Below are 18,420 nucleotides of genomic sequence, written 5' to 3' on the forward strand. Positions count from 1 at the left end.
TTTGAAGTGTTGTATGTATTGCCCTAGTCAAACCCCTGTGTGGGTATATCTGCCCTGGAATATTTTAGCATGGATCTCCAAAGCCACAACAGATTTATGGCATGAGCATAAGGAAAGAGGAGAGAGAGGGAAATGTTTCTCCCATGGCAGCCAGATGTGCATCAGTGCATTATGTCAAACATGGATCAGGATATGACCATAAACTGTATTGCATCTGTTTTATGCATTAATAATCAGTCTGCTACTAAATTCTTTGCAGTAAGACCCAGAGGTTGAAGCAGGACTGAAAGGAACTAACAGAAAGCAGGAAAGGGTGGCTTGCTAAGCTGAGCAGAGCTGGTGTGGCTCCTAGGAGATTTACAGCAGAATAAAGAGAAATTTTGGAGGAACTATTTGAAAGGTGATATGAGGAAAAAAATAATTAGTTTAACTTGTTCTGTGAAGCCAGACTGGACCACTCAGGACAGACCACACTTGCATACACTGTCCTGCTTTTTAGCACAGGCCTAACTGCATGCTCCCTCTATGCTTGGAAAGATAAAGAGCTGCATGAACAATAGTATAGGTTTGTAAATCTGTATTAATGATCCAAAATGTAAGCAAACAGAAGGAGATGTCAAATACAGTAAAAGATGAGTATAGATTAGTTTCTTTGTAAAGCATTCCCATTTGCATTTAAGATAAGTTGTGTGATTTAGTTCAGTATTTGCAGTATTCCCTAAGGTCTGTATAGGACAGATCCCAGGCTGCCTCAGTCATTTAGTGAATCATCTAATGCAATTGAATTCTGAGTGACAGCCAAAATTATATGTAGTTAGTAAAAAATGTTGTTGTATTTAATCATATAATTGTGCATCCATTTAGATCAGCCCAGCAATCACAAGAACCCTTATCCACAAGTACCTTTACCTATGTGACTCGTGGTTAATAAGTAGGAAAGCTCACTCAGAGGGCATTCTCAGGCAGAGAATTTGAAGAATAAGGCCTAGCTATATGCCAACAAGAGACATTACTAAAAATCCATTGTTGTAGATGAGGATTGTTTTTTAATTCTTTTTTTTTTAATTCAGCCACCTCATTGCAAAGTAAAAGATGCTACCCTGGTTTCTTTCATGTGAAAGAAACTATGAAGAAATATCTTAAGTAGTAGTTATAGCTTACTAATTTAAATATATAAGGGTGCAAAAAAGTGGGAAACAACATTTCAGCCTAGATACCCTGTGTGCATGTTCTGAACTGCCCTGTCAGTACATTCTCCTCCAACAACTTCTGAGCCTGTGAGAGAAATTTGAAAGAGGAAGTCAAGTTTCAAAGTGAAAGTCTCTTCAAAAGAGACTTTTTCTTTAAGATTATTGGGAAAAAATCTAAGAATATAAGGCAGAAACTCTGACTGGCACTTTTGCAAAGGCAATCAGCAGCATGCTTCTGCTGGGCATCTCATTCTGATTTTTGGGTGCTGTAGTGCTGTAATAGCTGGGGATGTGTTCAGAAACTGGTGTGACTGTGGCCTCACCTCAGTGGCCTAAAGGAAACAGCTCACTGAACAACTTAGTTGTATAGATAAATTTCCTTTTTAATGAAATAATGTGAATTAGAGCCATTTGGTGCCAAATCCTCCAGTTGCAAAGAGAAGGACGTGAGCAACAGCAAACGAAGGCATAAGTGGTGCAGAGATTTGATGCTGTCTGTTTGCAAGTAATGAGCTTGGTTCATCCATATGGCTGGTAATTGCTATCAGAATAAGTCACAAAGTGAGCTAATGGCTTTGCTCACACACAAATTGTAGAAACATATTTTCCAAGTCAGAAAACAACCGATTAGTTGAATCATGAGCTTGGAAGTCAGGAGACCTGATTCAACTTTCTGCTCTACCTTAGGGTTTTGGAGTTAACATAGCCAAGTTTTTAAAATATGGCTTTGCTGCAGACTGCAGTGAAGCATCAAGGTCTGCTAGTTAGTTTTTAATGAGCTAGCTTGGAAGCAATCTGTGGCAGTACTCAGTTAACTTATCCTCAGTTCCAGTTCATCCATTAATTTCACTTGTGACAGGTAGATTTCAGGGTGTTTCGTGAAGTTCAGCAGGGATCAAATATAATCCAGCACTCTGATCAATCATATGAAATAAATTTAGCATTAAATGACCCAGTGGTCATCTCAAGTTAGATGTTAATTGTCTAACCATAGGGACTCAATTGATTTGGTAAAGCAGGACAGATGGGCTCTGTAGTGCTGAAGATGAAGGACAAAGTAACTAGCAAAGAGCCCCAAGAGGCCGTATTTGGAACATGATTCATCTCACCTAACTTCAGAGATCCCCAACCCTAATTACCTTTAGAGTTGGTGGAGACTTTAATGCCTTTTAGAGGGTAACTCATCTATATTATAGGAGGCATCACCTAGAAGAAGTGAATTGTTTGGTAGAAAGGCATATGGATGAGGGAGGAATGTAGAAGCAGATCTCTGTTTTGGGCTGGGCAGTCCCAGCCTTGGGGTCTTTTCAGGAAATTACCTTGCTTATTTAAAGGTTGATGCAGTGTCTGTACCACAGCTTGCAGATGAGAGATTAAACACTCCTGCCCAAGTCCAGCTTTGCTCCCTGCCATGCTCTGGGGATAACACCCTCAGGACGCTGTAGAAAGACAAGGTAGAGGTGAAACCTGTGCTCACCCCAACAGGTGTGTCAGGAAACAGGATAGAAGCTTTGGAGCCATTCCTGAGGATATTAATATGCATGGAGGGGGTGCTAACAGGAAACTTCCAGTTCCTTAAACGAGAGAGCTGAACTTTATTTCAGTGAAACGACTGAGCCCAGAAGAGTCAGTCGAGGAAAAACCCTCCCAACACCTGCAGTTTTACCAATAAATCCTGCCCAATTAAGCCAATGAGATTTCACACTGTTAAACACAGAAAAATCGATTGCAAAGTTTTATGGTGTTGGGAGGCAGGAGGGGTTTCACCTGCACTTTGTGATCAGTGCTCTTGGATTTATTAACAGGGATGTTTCAAGTGAGAGGGATGAAATGTGGGGAAAATGCCACAAGAGGGAGATGTTGGAAGCAGGAAAGCTGTCGGATTTCTCAGCCTTACATAGCAGGTTACTTTTAGAAGGCACTCCACTAAAGTTTGTTGAACTTTCAGGGAGCTCACAGCATCTTGAAAATAAAGTTTATTCTGGGAGGGAATTTGTCTGGAAAGCTAGAAATCTCTTTGGTAAAAACAAACAAACAAACAAAAACATAAAAATATAATATAATAATAATTTTAATAATGTAAAAAACCCACACAACAACCAAAAATCTGTGGCAAGCCCATTTAAAAAGTTGTATTTATTAAAAACAAAAGCTTCATCAGACACCACAATGCCTACTGTTTTAAGGTCAGATATTTTAATTTCCACTCCTTTTATATTTATTTCAAGTGGTAAAATGCATTAAATAGTATAGATAGGGTGACACTTTACTGCTCAATATGAGGAGAGGAATCTACAAGGAGAAAGACCTGGCCAGAGAGATCACTCTGCTCCAATTGTCTTGTATTTCTCAGTACTGTTAAGACCCCTCCCTGGAAAAACTTTGGCTATTTCCCAGAGTTCAGCAGTAATTAAATGCCTATCTGAACTCCTAGAGCCAGTCTTGAAAAATGAATGTAGCAGTAAATGGCTCAAGTCGTGTCAAATATATGGGGCTAAATGTGGATATTAATTATATAACCAGAGGGACTCAATTTACTTTGTAAAGCAATTAAAAGAAGACAGAAATTTACAGTCTGTTTCTGGAAAAGAGTAATGCCTGTTTAAAAATAACTTTCTACCCAGAATAGTCTGCCTGTCTCACATAATATCAGTTATGGGGGGGAGAAGAATCTAAATCAACACAACTGAAGGCTTTGACATTTACAACAATGCTTCTTTGTGGAAATATCAAACCCAAGTTTTAAGACAATGCAAGTTGACAGGTGCCCAGGTGCACTTCTATGCATGTAAATAAAGGCTTTGCTTTTCAAACTGCCCGAAGAACACATCAAAACTTAGATTCCCCTTGTTTTCATTCCCCATGGGCACATTAAGGACATGAAGAGGTCTGTGTTCCTACAGACAGGATGTAGAGGTTTCATGAGTTTTAATTTATTTTAATATTGCTCTATTATTCTAGTAGTCTGTCTCTCTTTCTTTTTTTTTTTTTTTTTTTAAAGTATTTCTTACTTCAGAGTGGACAGGCAAGGATTGCTTTCCAGCTGAATCAGAACTGGAGTTTGTTCCTCTATCCATAAGCAAAAGGATTTATAAAACCTCATCAGCCTAAAGCACCTGTTTCAAAAGGCATCCTGATGGAAAATTAACATGTCCTTGGATGCTGACTGCACTTTAGTTCTGCTTTCAGTGGTTTTCTTCTTCCTCTTTTTTTTTTTAGTGTAGGCTCTGAAAATACCATTGAGTGATTTTTGTCAGGCTGTTGGTGAAAGGATCACAACTACTCAAGCCAATGGGCACAGCATCCATCCCTCTCTCTGTCTCAGAGCTAGAGAGAGCCAGGATCAGACACCTTCAAATATCATCTTCAAAGCAGTGTAGTCAGATAAAAATAAAACCATCAACTCTCCCCACATGGCTCAATGTTCTCCTCTCCATCCCTTCAGAAACTTCTAGCAATGGACTAAAAAAGCCTGTTCTAGTTACTTTTGTCTTCAGAGCAGGTTTTATTAGTCTACTCAATACTGCACTTAAATATTCCTTTTTTCCAGGAGTGTCATGCTCTAAGTTTTACTGGGACATTTTTCCCTCTGCCCTGTTGTGAACATGACTTTAGTGAGATTTTCTAAAAGAGTTTAATGCATACAGACAAGACAGTGGGAAAAAGAGCTGAGGTGGTGTTAGTCTAAGTTGTTTATTTCAAAACTATAGTGAGAAAGAGCTTCAAAAGCCCTGAAAGTGCTCTGAGAGACAGCAGCTGGGAGCCAGGGGCTATTACCTTTATATTTCACAGTAGAATCCCTTTGCTTCTATGTCACTGTTTCCAAAGTGAAAACGAGTTGAAGGCAGGGAGAAAGAACATCATTTCTGAGTGCCTTTCTCAGGCAGAATTTTACTGAAACTAGAAATTTCATATAAACAAGGACTTCAAGGTGTGACAGCAAGAAATCTTTAATTCTTGTGCAGCAATTTCAAAATCTTTTGGTGAGAAAGGATGGGTTTGTGTGCTGAAAGCAACATGTGACAACACAAATAGCTCCATTTCCACGCTCTTTATTGAGTCTGGTATGCTCCAGGTGATGTCACTGTCAAGGCTGAGCATCAGACATCATTTACATAAATTTACTGTGTTACATAAGCAGGGTTCTTAATAATTTCTTGTTTGAAATGTGGCTGTGCCAGTTAATATATTTCCTTCTCTGTTAGAACTCCAAGAACACTTACCAAAACATATATACATATATATCTTAGCCTTTTAAGTATTTTTAAAGGCCTTCATTTTTAAAAGTTATTAAACAATACATTTAGAAAGGGAGAATGTGTATCTGCTTTAAAATTCTGCATTCTTGTATATCTGCACTAATCAGCAATGAAAGACAAGTGAAATCCCAATAGTGAGAACACCAAATTAAGTCTGTGCTGGATGTTTTAGTATGTTTAATTCTTAATCATCCTGTTTCTAGAAGATGCAGCTGTTTCAGGTGGTTTTCAGGTGAGCACATGGCCCTGTAGGTGCCAGCTACTCTCTGTTCCAGCACTTACTCCATACAGACAAAAAGACTATGGGCTGTACTACAGGTTCCATCTATCTGAAATCCCCTATTCCCAGGAATATGAACACTACTAATTGGCCTCTCTGTGGCTGTTTTAACTAATTTTTAAAGGATAAAGCAATTTTTTTAAAGGCTCTCTTCACTGCTTAAAGGCACGTGAGGGCTTCTTCATTGTGCTCAGCAAACACAGACAGAGGTTCTCTTTGGTGCAAGTGGCTGATTCCCAGATTTGTCTTCTCCAGATTGAATTTCAGATCTGCACAGTGCTTCCCTTTTATAGCAGTCAAAACAAAAGCCTTATAACAGAGTAATGGGAAAAGAAAACAAACCAAAAATCATTAACTCATCCATCTTATATCCAGTTTATTTAATACCAGAGCAGTAAATACAAATAAGAGTTCTGGAATCTGGCAATGCAAGGTAAAGCTACAACTGTCTGTTGGTAATTCTAGAATCCCGTGTGGGCTGGGAAACCAAAGGGTGTACATGAATAATTTGCATGTTCACTTTCATAGATATTGACCATACACTTAAAATGCAATGCTCCTGATATGGCAGAGCAGCATCTGCAGAAAAACAAAGTGCCTGCCAACTGAGAACTATGTTCTAATATTTTTAGTCTTATAACAAGTGAAATAAACAATATCATTTGCTTAAGAAAAGGTGATCTTTGGCCAACACAATAAAATGTGCTTTAGTACTATTTTTCAACCTTACTGCTGAATTATATGTAACCTTTTTATGTTTTCTTATGGGTGAAAGCTCAAAAACTGAAAGTAAAAAAAAAAGAAAAATTAAATTTTCTAGTTTCAATGCAGGTAAAATTTCAGAGCAGAGGTAGGCTTCAACTCAGCATCCTACAAAGACTGAATCCCAGCTGTCCCCTGGAGTGAGTAGGAGGCAGCAATTCCTCTTCAGATCACTTCCCTTTCATAATTTCTGTATGAGCACAGCACTTGCAAACACGCTGGGCTAAGCCCTTATTTAGCTGTCTGGAGTAAGAGCTCTGAATGTCAACTGACAACATATTTAAACCCATCTGATGTTTAATATCCACATCTGAGAAGTGTAGCTAACAGTACTCAGTGCTCTCTCCCTGTGGTATTTCAATACCACAGCCATGAGTAGTTGTAAGGACATTGGTTATTAGGAAAAACACTCTCTGTGAGCACAGGTCTTACCAGCAGGCTGACCTTTAAATCCAGGCAGGCATCCTAGAGAACTTGTGCTCTTTACCAGTCCATGTGCCTTCCAAGCTTCTGCTGCCATCTGAGACTGAGCAGTCGCACCCACCTTGCAGCTAATGAAACTTTTGTTAAAGCTGACAAAAACTGCTCTGTGGAAGGGATCAACCCAAGCCTTGCTTTAAAATTATTTCACTCAACAGCGACGTTGCCAAAACAGTCCAGTGCTCACTGACTAACATTTCACTAACATTTCAGCTCCCACACTCCTCAACCCTCTCCACTTTCTCTCATCACTCACGGAATAAAGAAAAAAGATACTGAAACAGGAGACAATACTGCTTTATGTATCTGCTTCCCTACTTCTGGTGCCTCTGCAAGGCAGCTCTGCAGGTAAATACCTTTTGTAGACTTAGTGTCTAAGCATTTAATTCATATGAATTTCAGCAAGTGTAAGGCACACAAGGACCTGAGTTAAATACAAATACATTACCACACGAAGCTGCAGTATTTTGCTTTTCTTTAGTGCAAATGTTATTGCACATAAAAAGAAAACTACTCAGAATTCTGAAGTAAGATTTTGATCAGCAAGGCTGAGTTTACTGGATATTATGTGGTTTAGTGGTAGACTTGGTAGTGTTTGGTTAATGGCTGGATTTGATGACCTAAGGGTCTTTACCAATTAAGTTAATCTTTGAAATTACTGTCTGTACTTCAGTTGCACCTAGAAGCTCTGTCCAAGACCATGCTGGTGTTGAATAAATACAGACTAAACCTCTCTTTGGAGCAGCTTGCAGTTTAAATGGCACTGCCCTATACAATAAATCTGCAGCAGAGCTTGAAACAGAAGGTCAGGTCTTCTAGGTCTAGACCATACTGTCTCCCACCTTTGGTTCCTACTGTCTTACTCCTCCACATATTGACCTTTGGAGGAAATTCAGTGAATCCCAAGAGCTCAGCTCCATTATTTTAGCTTGTTCCAACTTCAAGACTAACCCTTTCTTACACAGATTTCCTCCTCTTCCCAAACACATTGTTGATTAACTTGGCCATTGACTTGGAACCGCTTGGTCGTCTCTTCTCCTTCACTTTGAAATTGGCAGTGATATTCCTCAGCACCTTGGTGAACATTGCCACAACTTCCTGATAGTGCTCTGCTGCAGACAGTTCACAGAATTGGCACTTGTTATCTATTGCCAACTTCTGCCCTTCATCCCAGCCAACCTCCCTCATGTGGCATAAATCCTGTTTATTGCCAACCAAAAATATTGATGACTCCACCATCCTGAAATGAAAAAGGTTCCAGTTAGGGAAAAGATATGTACAATGCTGTGTCATATGCTGTGCTAAATTCCTAACATATAACAGGATAACAGGCATAGCAAAAAATCCCAAAATTAATTAACCAGCCCCCTCATCTTGCTAAGAAGAATTCTAGTTTTCCCTTTGTGAAAGGATCTTCTAGACAAGCTATTCTCTACCAGTAGATTTTCATTTTTGTTTTCTCTACTCAAAGAATTAATGTATTTTCTACTCCACTACTTTTTTCATGCTCTGTGCTGCTGAGTATATTCTCAGCACCTGGACTTCATGAAGTCAACCTGATCATTATTTCCATTTGCAGGTCCAAGAGACAGATCAGTGTCAGTGGCACAACTCAGAGGGAAACACAGGAAATCTAATTCCAAGCTTCTACTAAAGGTATTCCTTTCAGAAATTAACCTTAATTAAGAAAGGTCAGAAGTAAAACAGAAAAATGGGGTTTTTACTGCTCTTCTGATACAGGTAAAGGATTTCACTCTTTTATTTAGAAAGCACCTCAGCTGACTGACGCAGGATACACACCCCCATCCACACTCACACCTGCAGTTCTGGTGATTCTTTTTTTCAAGTACTTTCTTTTTTTCCATATGGTCACCTATGTATAGAAATAATGCTGGGATCACCACCAAAGGCAGTTTAGGAGATATTTGTGTAATTACTTTCCTTTTTTTGTTGTGGGAAATGCTTTTCTTCAGCCCCTGTATTTGTGTATCTCCACTGGTAATCGAGTGGGAGAGTAAAAGCACAGACTGACTATGCCAGGCTTTTTCACCTGTGTAACACAGCAGAAATGTTTATGGCAATAATTTAAATACTAGTTTTGTAAGAAATAAGAGCAAAAATCCTGACGTACTTGGGTTTGGATACAGTAAAATAGACAGTAATTTGCCCCACATTTTACCCTCAGGTACCTTGTTGGCATTGTATTACATCACTTTGATGCTGCTGGATTTTAATTGCTACTAACATAGCCTGCAAGCTCACAAAGGGGTTTTCAGCTTTCTCTGTGTTTGCTGAGGGGAGAAAAAAAACCCAACAAATAATGCCACTTACTTTTTACAAACTCCTATGTGAGACTCTCGGATCCTGTAGAGCAGTGCTTTTGCAAAGGCAAAGGATGCTCTGTCGCTGATGTCGTAAACAATGACAAAGCCATCAGCCCAGTGGAGCTCATGTGCCAGGGAGAGCTTCCCCTGCTGGGGCTGAAAGAGTGCAAATGCACACGGAAAAAGAGTGTTACTCTTGCAACTCCAGAGCCTTTTCTCTGTCTCTGTGAATGCCAGAACACAGTAACTTTCATTGCAGAAGATATTTAATAGGTCAAGGTGCTGGCATTGAATTCAGGCTGCTGCTCCAAGAGCCTTATAAATAAAGCCTTTATAATTGTATAAATTTATTTATACAAATAAATAAACCAACATCAAAAATGGCACTTTGGGTTGCTGACAAGTTCATTATTAAACATTTACACTTTGTTTAAGCAGTGAAAATCCACATCCTGTACAGCTATTGCTTATGCTTAATATTCTGCAGGGTTACATGAGAGTGAAGCACACAGGAGCCATCAACACTTGTGTTTTTTGTGGTTATAACTCTGGTTTGCTGTTCCTAATATTCTGACCACAGTGAGCTTAATGATTTCCTTCATTTATTTTCTTTCCTCTTTGAATTGTTCAAGTTTCAAACACTAATTACCCATATGTTAAATTTCTGAAGAGCTAGGGAAAAAAATTTATTTCGATCTGCAGTTGAGTTTAACAAATCTAGTGACAAAAGTCACTTGAGTGATAATAGGGTTATACTAATCCTTGACCCTCTTCACACCAAGAAACTGCCACACTTCTGATTTCCAGAAAGCAACAGCTTTAAAATGTCCCATTAATCAAAGGAGTGTCATTTCAAAACTATTTAAAATTAGCTTATCCCTGCACATGACTTGGCAGCAGCTAGCAAGACCATAGGACCTAAAATAGATTAAAAAACTGGAAGCTGATCAGAAAACAAAAAATTACAATTTTGCTTCACTGAACAGCCAAAGTTAGGCCTTGTTCCTAAGGAAAAAAAATGAGTACAGACAGCTCAGAGAGTGCTAGCACAAATATGGGCAACTAAAATCTCTCCTCATCATTTAGGCCTAACCTGTTTAACCCTCTCCAGCTGCCACTCCCACTGTTTCAACACCTTAATAAAGAGCAGCCCCATGCCACAGGATTTAATATTGCAGCAGGTGGAAGCTGCAGGCCAGCTCAGGAAAGGGGCCTTGGGGTGGGAGCAATCCAAAGCTGCATTATGGCTTTCCTTGGAAAAGGAAATTTTTCTGTGAATGCAAGCCTCACTTCCAGGCCCGTTTACTTTGACCATTTGTGCAGCCATTTATTAAACTGTTTGCTTTATAAACTAAATTTAATTCCTTTAGGGAATTTAGGGCTTTTCATTTGAGAAAACTCAATGTAATCCAATATCTTATCTCTGTATTTACCTATGAAAAGTGGTTATTTCTGTTAGTAATATTCCAAAATATAAACGTATTTCCAGAAAATGTCAGCAATTCAGAGTTTCTTTGATGGAATGGGAAAGTACTCAGTAGTTCCAAGCCCCAGCAACTACAAAATTTCAGTCTTTATAAGAAACCCCAAAAGAGCAGGCACAAATTCCAACAAGAAAAAGTTTGTAACCCCTTGACCCTTTTTACCATATACACAGGTAATGAAGAGCAGCTTTTCTTTACCCTCCTCCTGCTAAATTCTTACCTGTGAACAGGGGTCATAAATTTCCAGGTGTATCTGCCTCCCATCCAGGCACAAGTGTTTAGTGTAGATGCATTCTAAGAGATAGATATTATCCAAATAAAATCAGTGTTACTGATGGGGATGACAGTGAAAAGAAAAGAAAATGCAACAGTGAAATTTGATAATACTGAGGACTCCTTGATTATTGGTTATTTGATTGGTTTCTCAAGGCGTGTAGAATTTTTTTTTCTCTGTTTTTTTTTTTTTTTTTTTTTTTTTTTTTTTTTTTTTTTTTTGGTGATAAAGGTTGTTAGGGAAGGCTTGTTTGTTTGTTTGGTGGCTTTGGTTTTGTTGACTGGTTGACTGCCTTTTTTCCCTGAACACACACTGGAAACAAACCTACTGAATTTTGCACCAATCAACCCCTTAGGCAGACCAACACCATTTACCATTTCACTGTGGTGCTCCCATCAAAGTCTTGGTGAGTGAACACTTTCAGATTCTGCTTTTCCTCTTCCAAACTGGAGGGGAATTCACAATCCTCACAATCAGCTAAATGCTGGTCATCATTCAGCTTGATACCAGGGCTCAGGATTATAAAATATGCAGCTCTGATTCTGCACAAAAGTTGTTATTTAGTAATAATATTTATTTAACAAGGTCTCTGGTGCTTTAAGAGTTCTCATACCAGGCAGCATTAGACCAAGAGTATTTACAGGAACATGTCCTTAGGATCGAGCCCAAAAATATTTCTGCAGTGTCTCAGATTTAGGACTCTCCACCAACACTGGGAACTCTGCTGCAGACACACCATCACTACTATTTAAAGCAGCAGGATGTTCTGAGCAAGTGTAAGCAGTTTGTGGTTGCCAACAGGCTTTCCAAGCTATAATTTGTCATTTTCTGAACTACAGGGACAGGAATTGGTGTTGACAGTACAGAAAACATACTTAAAACTGTGTAATGAGGGATAGCTCTGTGATCTCTGGAACTCAGCATCTTCAGCATTCTTCATGCTCATCTTAAGAGTTCATCTGATGATAAACTATCAGTCCCAAGCATCTCAGGGTATAAAATCTACAGCCCCTTGCTTGTTTCCTTAATTAAACAAACTTTTAATTTTTGACTCCACTAATAGTGGCATGATCTTTATTTTACCACCCCTGTTACCGCTTTCCTCATCTCTAGAAACAGTGCTAAACTTATCTTCCAACAAATATTTATTAAAAATGAAAATGTTCTGGGGGTTTGACATGCCTTTTACGGGGTTTGCAGTACTGGAGGCTGAGAACAGAACCTGGTTTTAGTTGTAGGTGGCTTGGAACACACACAGAGCACAGAGAGCACATAATTTACATGTGGCAGCTTAGAGCTAGAGCAGCCAGCTGGGACACAAACTGTCTGCTCAGCCTGTGTTTGTATAAAAATAAATAATGGTAGAGCACACATGTACAATTGTAGCCCTTCCTTCGGGATAAGTTCATTTGGATATATTCACTACAATTCAGCTTAGTGCTTCTTTTTTCTTTGCTATTTACACATCACTAGAAGCAACTCTGATTCCTGTGTTGGGGGTAGAAAAAAAAAGCGTGGAGAGAGAATCCTTTACTTTAGCAGGGAGAGTGAGCTAGAGGGCAATCTCTGTGCCTCGTCAAGTTTTGGGACTCATGCCACATCAGCTGGGGTGGCAGCACCCTTCCAAAGTTATTTGTGCATCAGCTGGGGTGGCAGCACACTTCATTTGTGCATCAGCTGAACGGTATTTCCACCCGGGATGTAAAAGTCCAAGTCTTGCTTTGCCACCTTCCAAGACTTAAAGTGTTTCAACGAAAGTGACACGAATGGCACCAAAGTGACATTTAATCCTGTGTCCATCCAGGTTTTCCTCACAGCCACCAAAGCAGTGCCTTCCTGCCTCTCTGGGGCCTCGGGTTATGCTTGGATTAACCTCCCGTGCTGATAAACAATCTGTCTCCCCTCTGCCCTGGAGCCGAAGAGGGGATATTCGGTAGAACAGGTCTTGTTTGGGGTTTTTTAGTCTATTGCTTTGCTCTCTCTGATCGAGCTGACCATACCCCACCCTCGTTCCCACTCTCATCCCGGTCTTTTCCCGTCCCCAGCCGCTTTGAGAGCAGCGATCTCTCCCCGACACTCGGCTCGTCTTTTCCCCTTTCCCCAGGGCTCACACCCCACCAGGAGCCCATAACCGAGCAGAAACTCCCATCCCCGGCAAAGTTCTGCAACACCCAAATTCCCCACCAAATCACTGCTTGGGGAGCCGCAAGGGGAAAAAAAAGCACTCACAATGTCTCAAAAAACTTTACAGTTCACAATAGAAGTAATGGGACGTTGTTGAGACCAACTGTACCCAAGCAATGCTACTCCACTTCCTACCATTTAAGCACTTATATCTGCTTTTTTGGAAGCAGCGCTTCAGAAAAGAAACGGGATGTACAAACCAAAATGTAGACTTGCGAAAGAGCATGAGCTTTACAGGTCTCAATAAGACAGATTAAAAAAAAAAAAAAAAAAAAAAAGACAGGATACATCTAGCGCTTCTGCTTCCCAGGGGAAAAACCTCTATCCCTCCCTCCATCCCTTCATCCATCCCTGCCAGCGGAGCTCACCGGCGCTGGACGCGTACTCGCCGATGAAGCGCCGGGTCAGGAACCGCACCGCCAGCGCTGCGGGAGGGAAGCAGAGCCCAGAATTAGCGGCACCTCGCCTCCCCCGCACCAAACCCGATCCATCCCCTGCTTCCCCGGCCTTACCCGACTTGCCGGCCCCGCTGCCGCCCAGCACGGCCAGCTTCACCTCGCTCATGCCGCCGCCGCGCCGCCCCCGCCGCCCGCCGCCCTTTAAAGCGCCCCGGGCGACGCCGCCCCGCATCCTGCATCCTTCATCCCCATCCCGCAGCCTCCTCCCGCCTCCTCCCGGCTCCCCGCCCCATGGTGCCGAGGGAGGTGCTGCTCCCGGTGGGGTCTTCGCCTTCTGAGAGGCGCCTTCCTCCTCCTCCTCTGCCTCCCCGGCCGCGCCCCGCTGCGGGAACTTTGTGCAGGTCGCCTTCCCATCGTCTCTCCTCCTCTCCGTGCGCTCGGGAGATGGAGGGGGAGGAAAATAAAACAAAAAAACAAAACAAAACAAAAAAAAAAAAAAAAAAAAAAGGAAAAAAAAACCCCAAAACAACCCGCCCATAAACCCCCCCCCCCAAAAACCCAAAAAAACAAAAAACCTCAAACACCAAGAAAAAAAAAAACCACCCCCCAAAAAAACCCTAAAAATCCCCAAACAAATAAAAAGCAACAACAACAAAAAGCAAACAAAAAAACCTTTTAAAAAACCAAACAAATAAAAAACAACAAAAACCAACAAAAAAACCCCAAATAAAATAAATCCACAAAGAACCTAAAAAAACAAATAATAAACAACAACAAAAACCCAAACAACCCCCCCAAAAAAACCCAAAAAAACCCCCAAACAAATAAAAAGCAATAACAAGACCCAAACAAACAAAAAAAACCCCAAAAAATAATAAAAAGAAAATAAATACAAAACAAAAAAAAAACAAAACCCCAGAAAACAAATTAAAAAAAACAACAAAAAAATCCCAATCCCAACCTCTGTGTCTCTGTGTGTGTGTATGTGTTTTTGGTTTTGCTCTAAGTTTGTTTCATTGTCTTGTCGTCATTTTCTACCAGGAACATGAAAGTGAAGAAACTAAAGTGTTTTTTGGGGTTTTTTTGTGTGTGGTTTTTGTTTTTTTGGTTTTTTTTTTTTTTGTTTGTTTTTTTTTTAAGTGATTCTGGGGGTAACATGCTATTAAAAAAAAAAAAAAAAGTGGTTTGCAATTGTCTGTTCTTTGCCCCAGGTTTCAAAACTCTGATCTAACTCTCACCAAAGCTCTAATCTTGTAAAGCACTTCTGTGGGCTTGCCTTTCTGTGCCTGAGAACGTTGTTAAATTTGGGGTTATGTGGTGCATGGTGTTCAGCTAAGACTTGCAGTACACCTGTGAAAAGACAAAACGTGAAATACCAAAATACTACAGATGTGGAGGGTGAGGTAGAAAGGGCTTACCCCTGAAAAGACACCTTGTGTCTGCTGTACCTCCTTTTTTGAGGTTCCTCAAGTGCTCTGTTTGGTTCTGAGCAAGCACAAAATACAGCTGTGCAAAGGTTTACCTAATCCACTGAAATAAGAGATTTACCATCCAGGTTGCTCGTGCTTTTATACTTGTTCTGTTCATGTTTATTTTATTTGGTTTATAAAACTTTAGTATGTTTATTCCAATATTTTCGCTCTCTTCTGATGCAGCTGTTGTGAATTATATAAATCATTCAATGAAGCACTGCTGCAGTGTGCTTGCCAGGGGGTATTCCAGGTACAAGAGATTTCCATGAGCTCAGGAAAACAGCAAGGGGAGGTATTTGAATGTGTGTTTGTTACAGCTGATGGAAAAGCTTACTGTAGGAAAAGATATTTAAAAATTAACAGGCAGATGCAACTTGGCTCCAAAGTCCCTGCTTAAAAGTTGCTCAGGGCTGGAGATGTGGTCAGAGGGTATCAGATATGTCATCTGGTTTGCTTTGTGGAGGTTTATTCACAGAATCACAGAACAGTCTGGGATGGAAAGGACCTTAAAATTTTCCAACCCCTTGGGCAGGGACACTTCCACTATCCCAGGCTGCTCAGAGCCCTTCCACCCTGGCCTTGGACACTGCCAGGGGTGGGACATCCCTGGAACTTCTCTGGCAACCTGTGCCAGTGTCTCACCATCCTCAGGGTTAATAATCTTTTCCTGATATCTAATCTAACCCTACTATCTTTCAGTTTGAAGCCATTCCCCCTTGTCCTGTTCTGCTATTGCTTGCTCACAAGAAAAAAGTTACTAAAGTGTCTAAAAGAACTTTAGTCTGAATTTTTTTGGCTGTTTTAACATTTGCTTTTGAAATAGCAGGATGCTGAGATCACTAGGGTTGAGCCAATATTAGTGTAAAAGGCACAACTTGGTATTTTGTTATTTCATATACATTGAAACCACTGCAACAGGACAGAGAGATTTTACAGGAAGCTTAGCATCAATGCTGAGCATATGGCAGCTTGTTAAAAATCAAATGCTGTGGTACTAAGTGTTGTACTTGAGATGTGAATTGTCCAGATTCTTATTTTATACCCTCTGCAAAGGGAAGAACAGAATCCAGGTCTCTGTTCTCATTATTTGAACTTAGCTACATAAACACATCCCTTGCCTAAACAGCAGATATGATGACCAAATTAGGGTGTTGCACATGTTAAAGAATGTACTGCCCTGGAGTTTTATTTCTTTTAGTAAAACAAAAAAAAAATGTTAAGGAGACTTAGATGATTTGTTCTGTGTATTTGCTATGCATATAACTTACAGCATTAGAGAAATTAAGTTTAATTGAAGATTAAACAATGTGAACGTTTCTTTTCTGAAAGACTATTTTTCTCCAGCCCTTCCTAGAACTAAGTGGAACTGAGAAAATTTATTCAGGAACTCCTGAAAATCCACTTTTCTGTCAATATTCTATTATTACTGCTGCATTTTCATTTTACAAGGGCATACACAAAGATTTTTTAATTTCTTCACACATGTAGGACAAATATCAAATTTCTTCTGTATCAACACCCACACAAAACTTTACAGCAAAAGTTGCTCACCTGTCTAAGCAACACCATTTCAAGTTGTAATAAATACTTTTGTTGATCAGCTTGTTGAAAAGTTTTGATTAGCATGAAGATTGGGGGAAGGTATCACTTGTTAGAAGAAATTCTGCAAAGTGAATGTACATAGATGTTAATGGATTATTTGCCTAGATTTGACCTTGTACATAGAAGTTTGTGGTAGGTGTTGTAGTAATGCCACTTTAAATTGCCTTAGCTGTTTGCTTTCCTTGAGTGTTGACAGTCTTTATGTGCTACTTGTACAATTGTCATTTTCTGTTCCTTCCATTACCAAATCTGTCTGTTCTGGAATGGTTTTGCCTTTATTACTCATGGGTGTAAATATCTGTGTAAGGATAGAGGTGCACAGGGAACAGTAAATCTCTCCAGTGTGCAGAAGATCACATGTGAGTTTCTGGTGGTCAAAAATGAGTGAAATCTGTGCTGTTCAAGATACAAGTGAGTAAACTTTGTTTACATGTGTAAGGCTCTGCTGTGAAAACAGCAGGTTTCTAATAGGCATAAAGAAAAGAAAATATTAACCAAAGAAATTTACTTTTTTTCAGTGAACATGGTAGAGGATTGATTTGGAATTGCTAAAAGTTTTCAGAGTTCTGCACATCACTGGTCAAATGTTGTCACTTTACATATCATCCCCAGTTCTGTAGATTGGGATGTCTGTGGCTTGACACTCAGACATCTGAGGGTCAAAAACTGCTTCTGGAGAAAATTAATATCAGAAAAACATGTACTTTCCATTTTGGCTGCTGCAAAGAAGGTGGAATTGGGAGCACATATCCAAAGAGCTCCATTGGAACCACTGGCTGAAGGAGGTGCCTGCTGTTTGCTGTGTCTGGCATAGAATTTCTATAATTTGGTGAGATTTATGTCCCTGCAGAATTAGTCCCTTTTGGTTTCTGGAGTAATGTCTTCCACGTAAGATATCTAAAGTCCACTTTTCACCAAATTTTGAGGTGGGGTGCTTTAAATTTTACATCTGCTACTCTAACATGAAAACACAAACTGGCCAACTAGGTCAGTGTGTCTAAAACCACGGCAAAAGTAACAAAACTAGGAGAACAGGATTTTCAGGTGAATTTGATGTTTTCATCATCTATAGGCTTGGATGCATTGCTCAATGGAATACACAGAGGTATTTATTCACAACAGAAAGGAAAACTGATAAAAATCATCCCTGTTACTTGTCTTTGTGTGGTGCAATGGAATAGATGAAAACTGCCAATTTCCTCCTCAAAATGCTGAACTGCTCTCAGAGGCAGGTTGTTTTACCAAGGGACTGAAATTTTATCTTGCTGGCCATGGGAAAGTGCTTGGTTTGGGGTTTTTGTAGCAGAAATTACAAATTTGCTCAATGATAAAGTCCTGTTAGTGCACAAGTGTCACATTCAGATTTTCTGAAAAATCCCCTTGCCCAGAATTTTTCTCCTGGGAACCTGAGAAGCCTCAGAGAAAAAGGGAAAAAAAATTATCTCGTTTGCTTCTCCTGTGTTTTGCTCCTTTGGAAAGTGTTTGGAGATTGTTTACCCACAGGTGATTGTTTCATTGATTTCTGCTGTGAGTTGTTTTGACTCAATGACCAATCAGTGCCAAGCTGTGTCAGGGCTCTGGAAAGAGTCACAAATTTTCATTATCATCTTTATAACATTCTGTAAGTATCCTTTCTGTGTTCTTTATTATAGTATAGGTTTGTATTCTTTAATATAATATTATAAAATAATGAATTGGCCTTCTGAGCACA

General features: G+C 39.9%; 1 protein-coding gene across 1 annotated transcript; it reads right to left on the minus strand.

Moving 5' to 3' along the window:
• Positions 1 to 6,077: 6,077 nt before the first annotated feature.
• RERGL (RERG like) lies at positions 6,078 to 13,928 on the minus strand. Its single transcript, XM_064421378.1, has 5 exons — positions 13,750 to 13,928; positions 13,606 to 13,662; positions 11,000 to 11,073; positions 9,303 to 9,451; positions 6,078 to 8,211 (listed from the first exon to the last, which is right to left on the minus strand). The coding sequence occupies exons 1-5, from the start codon at positions 13,865 to 13,867 to the stop codon at positions 7,929 to 7,931; spliced, it is 681 nt and encodes a 226-aa protein (XP_064277448.1). The 5' UTR covers positions 13,868 to 13,928; the 3' UTR covers positions 6,078 to 7,928.
• Positions 13,929 to 18,420: the final 4,492 nt, after the last annotated feature.

This window comes from Passer domesticus, chromosome 5 (assembly GCF_036417665.1).
Source record: "Passer domesticus isolate bPasDom1 chromosome 5, bPasDom1.hap1, whole genome shotgun sequence".
Classification (NCBI taxonomy): domain Eukaryota; kingdom Metazoa; phylum Chordata; class Aves; order Passeriformes; family Passeridae; genus Passer; species Passer domesticus.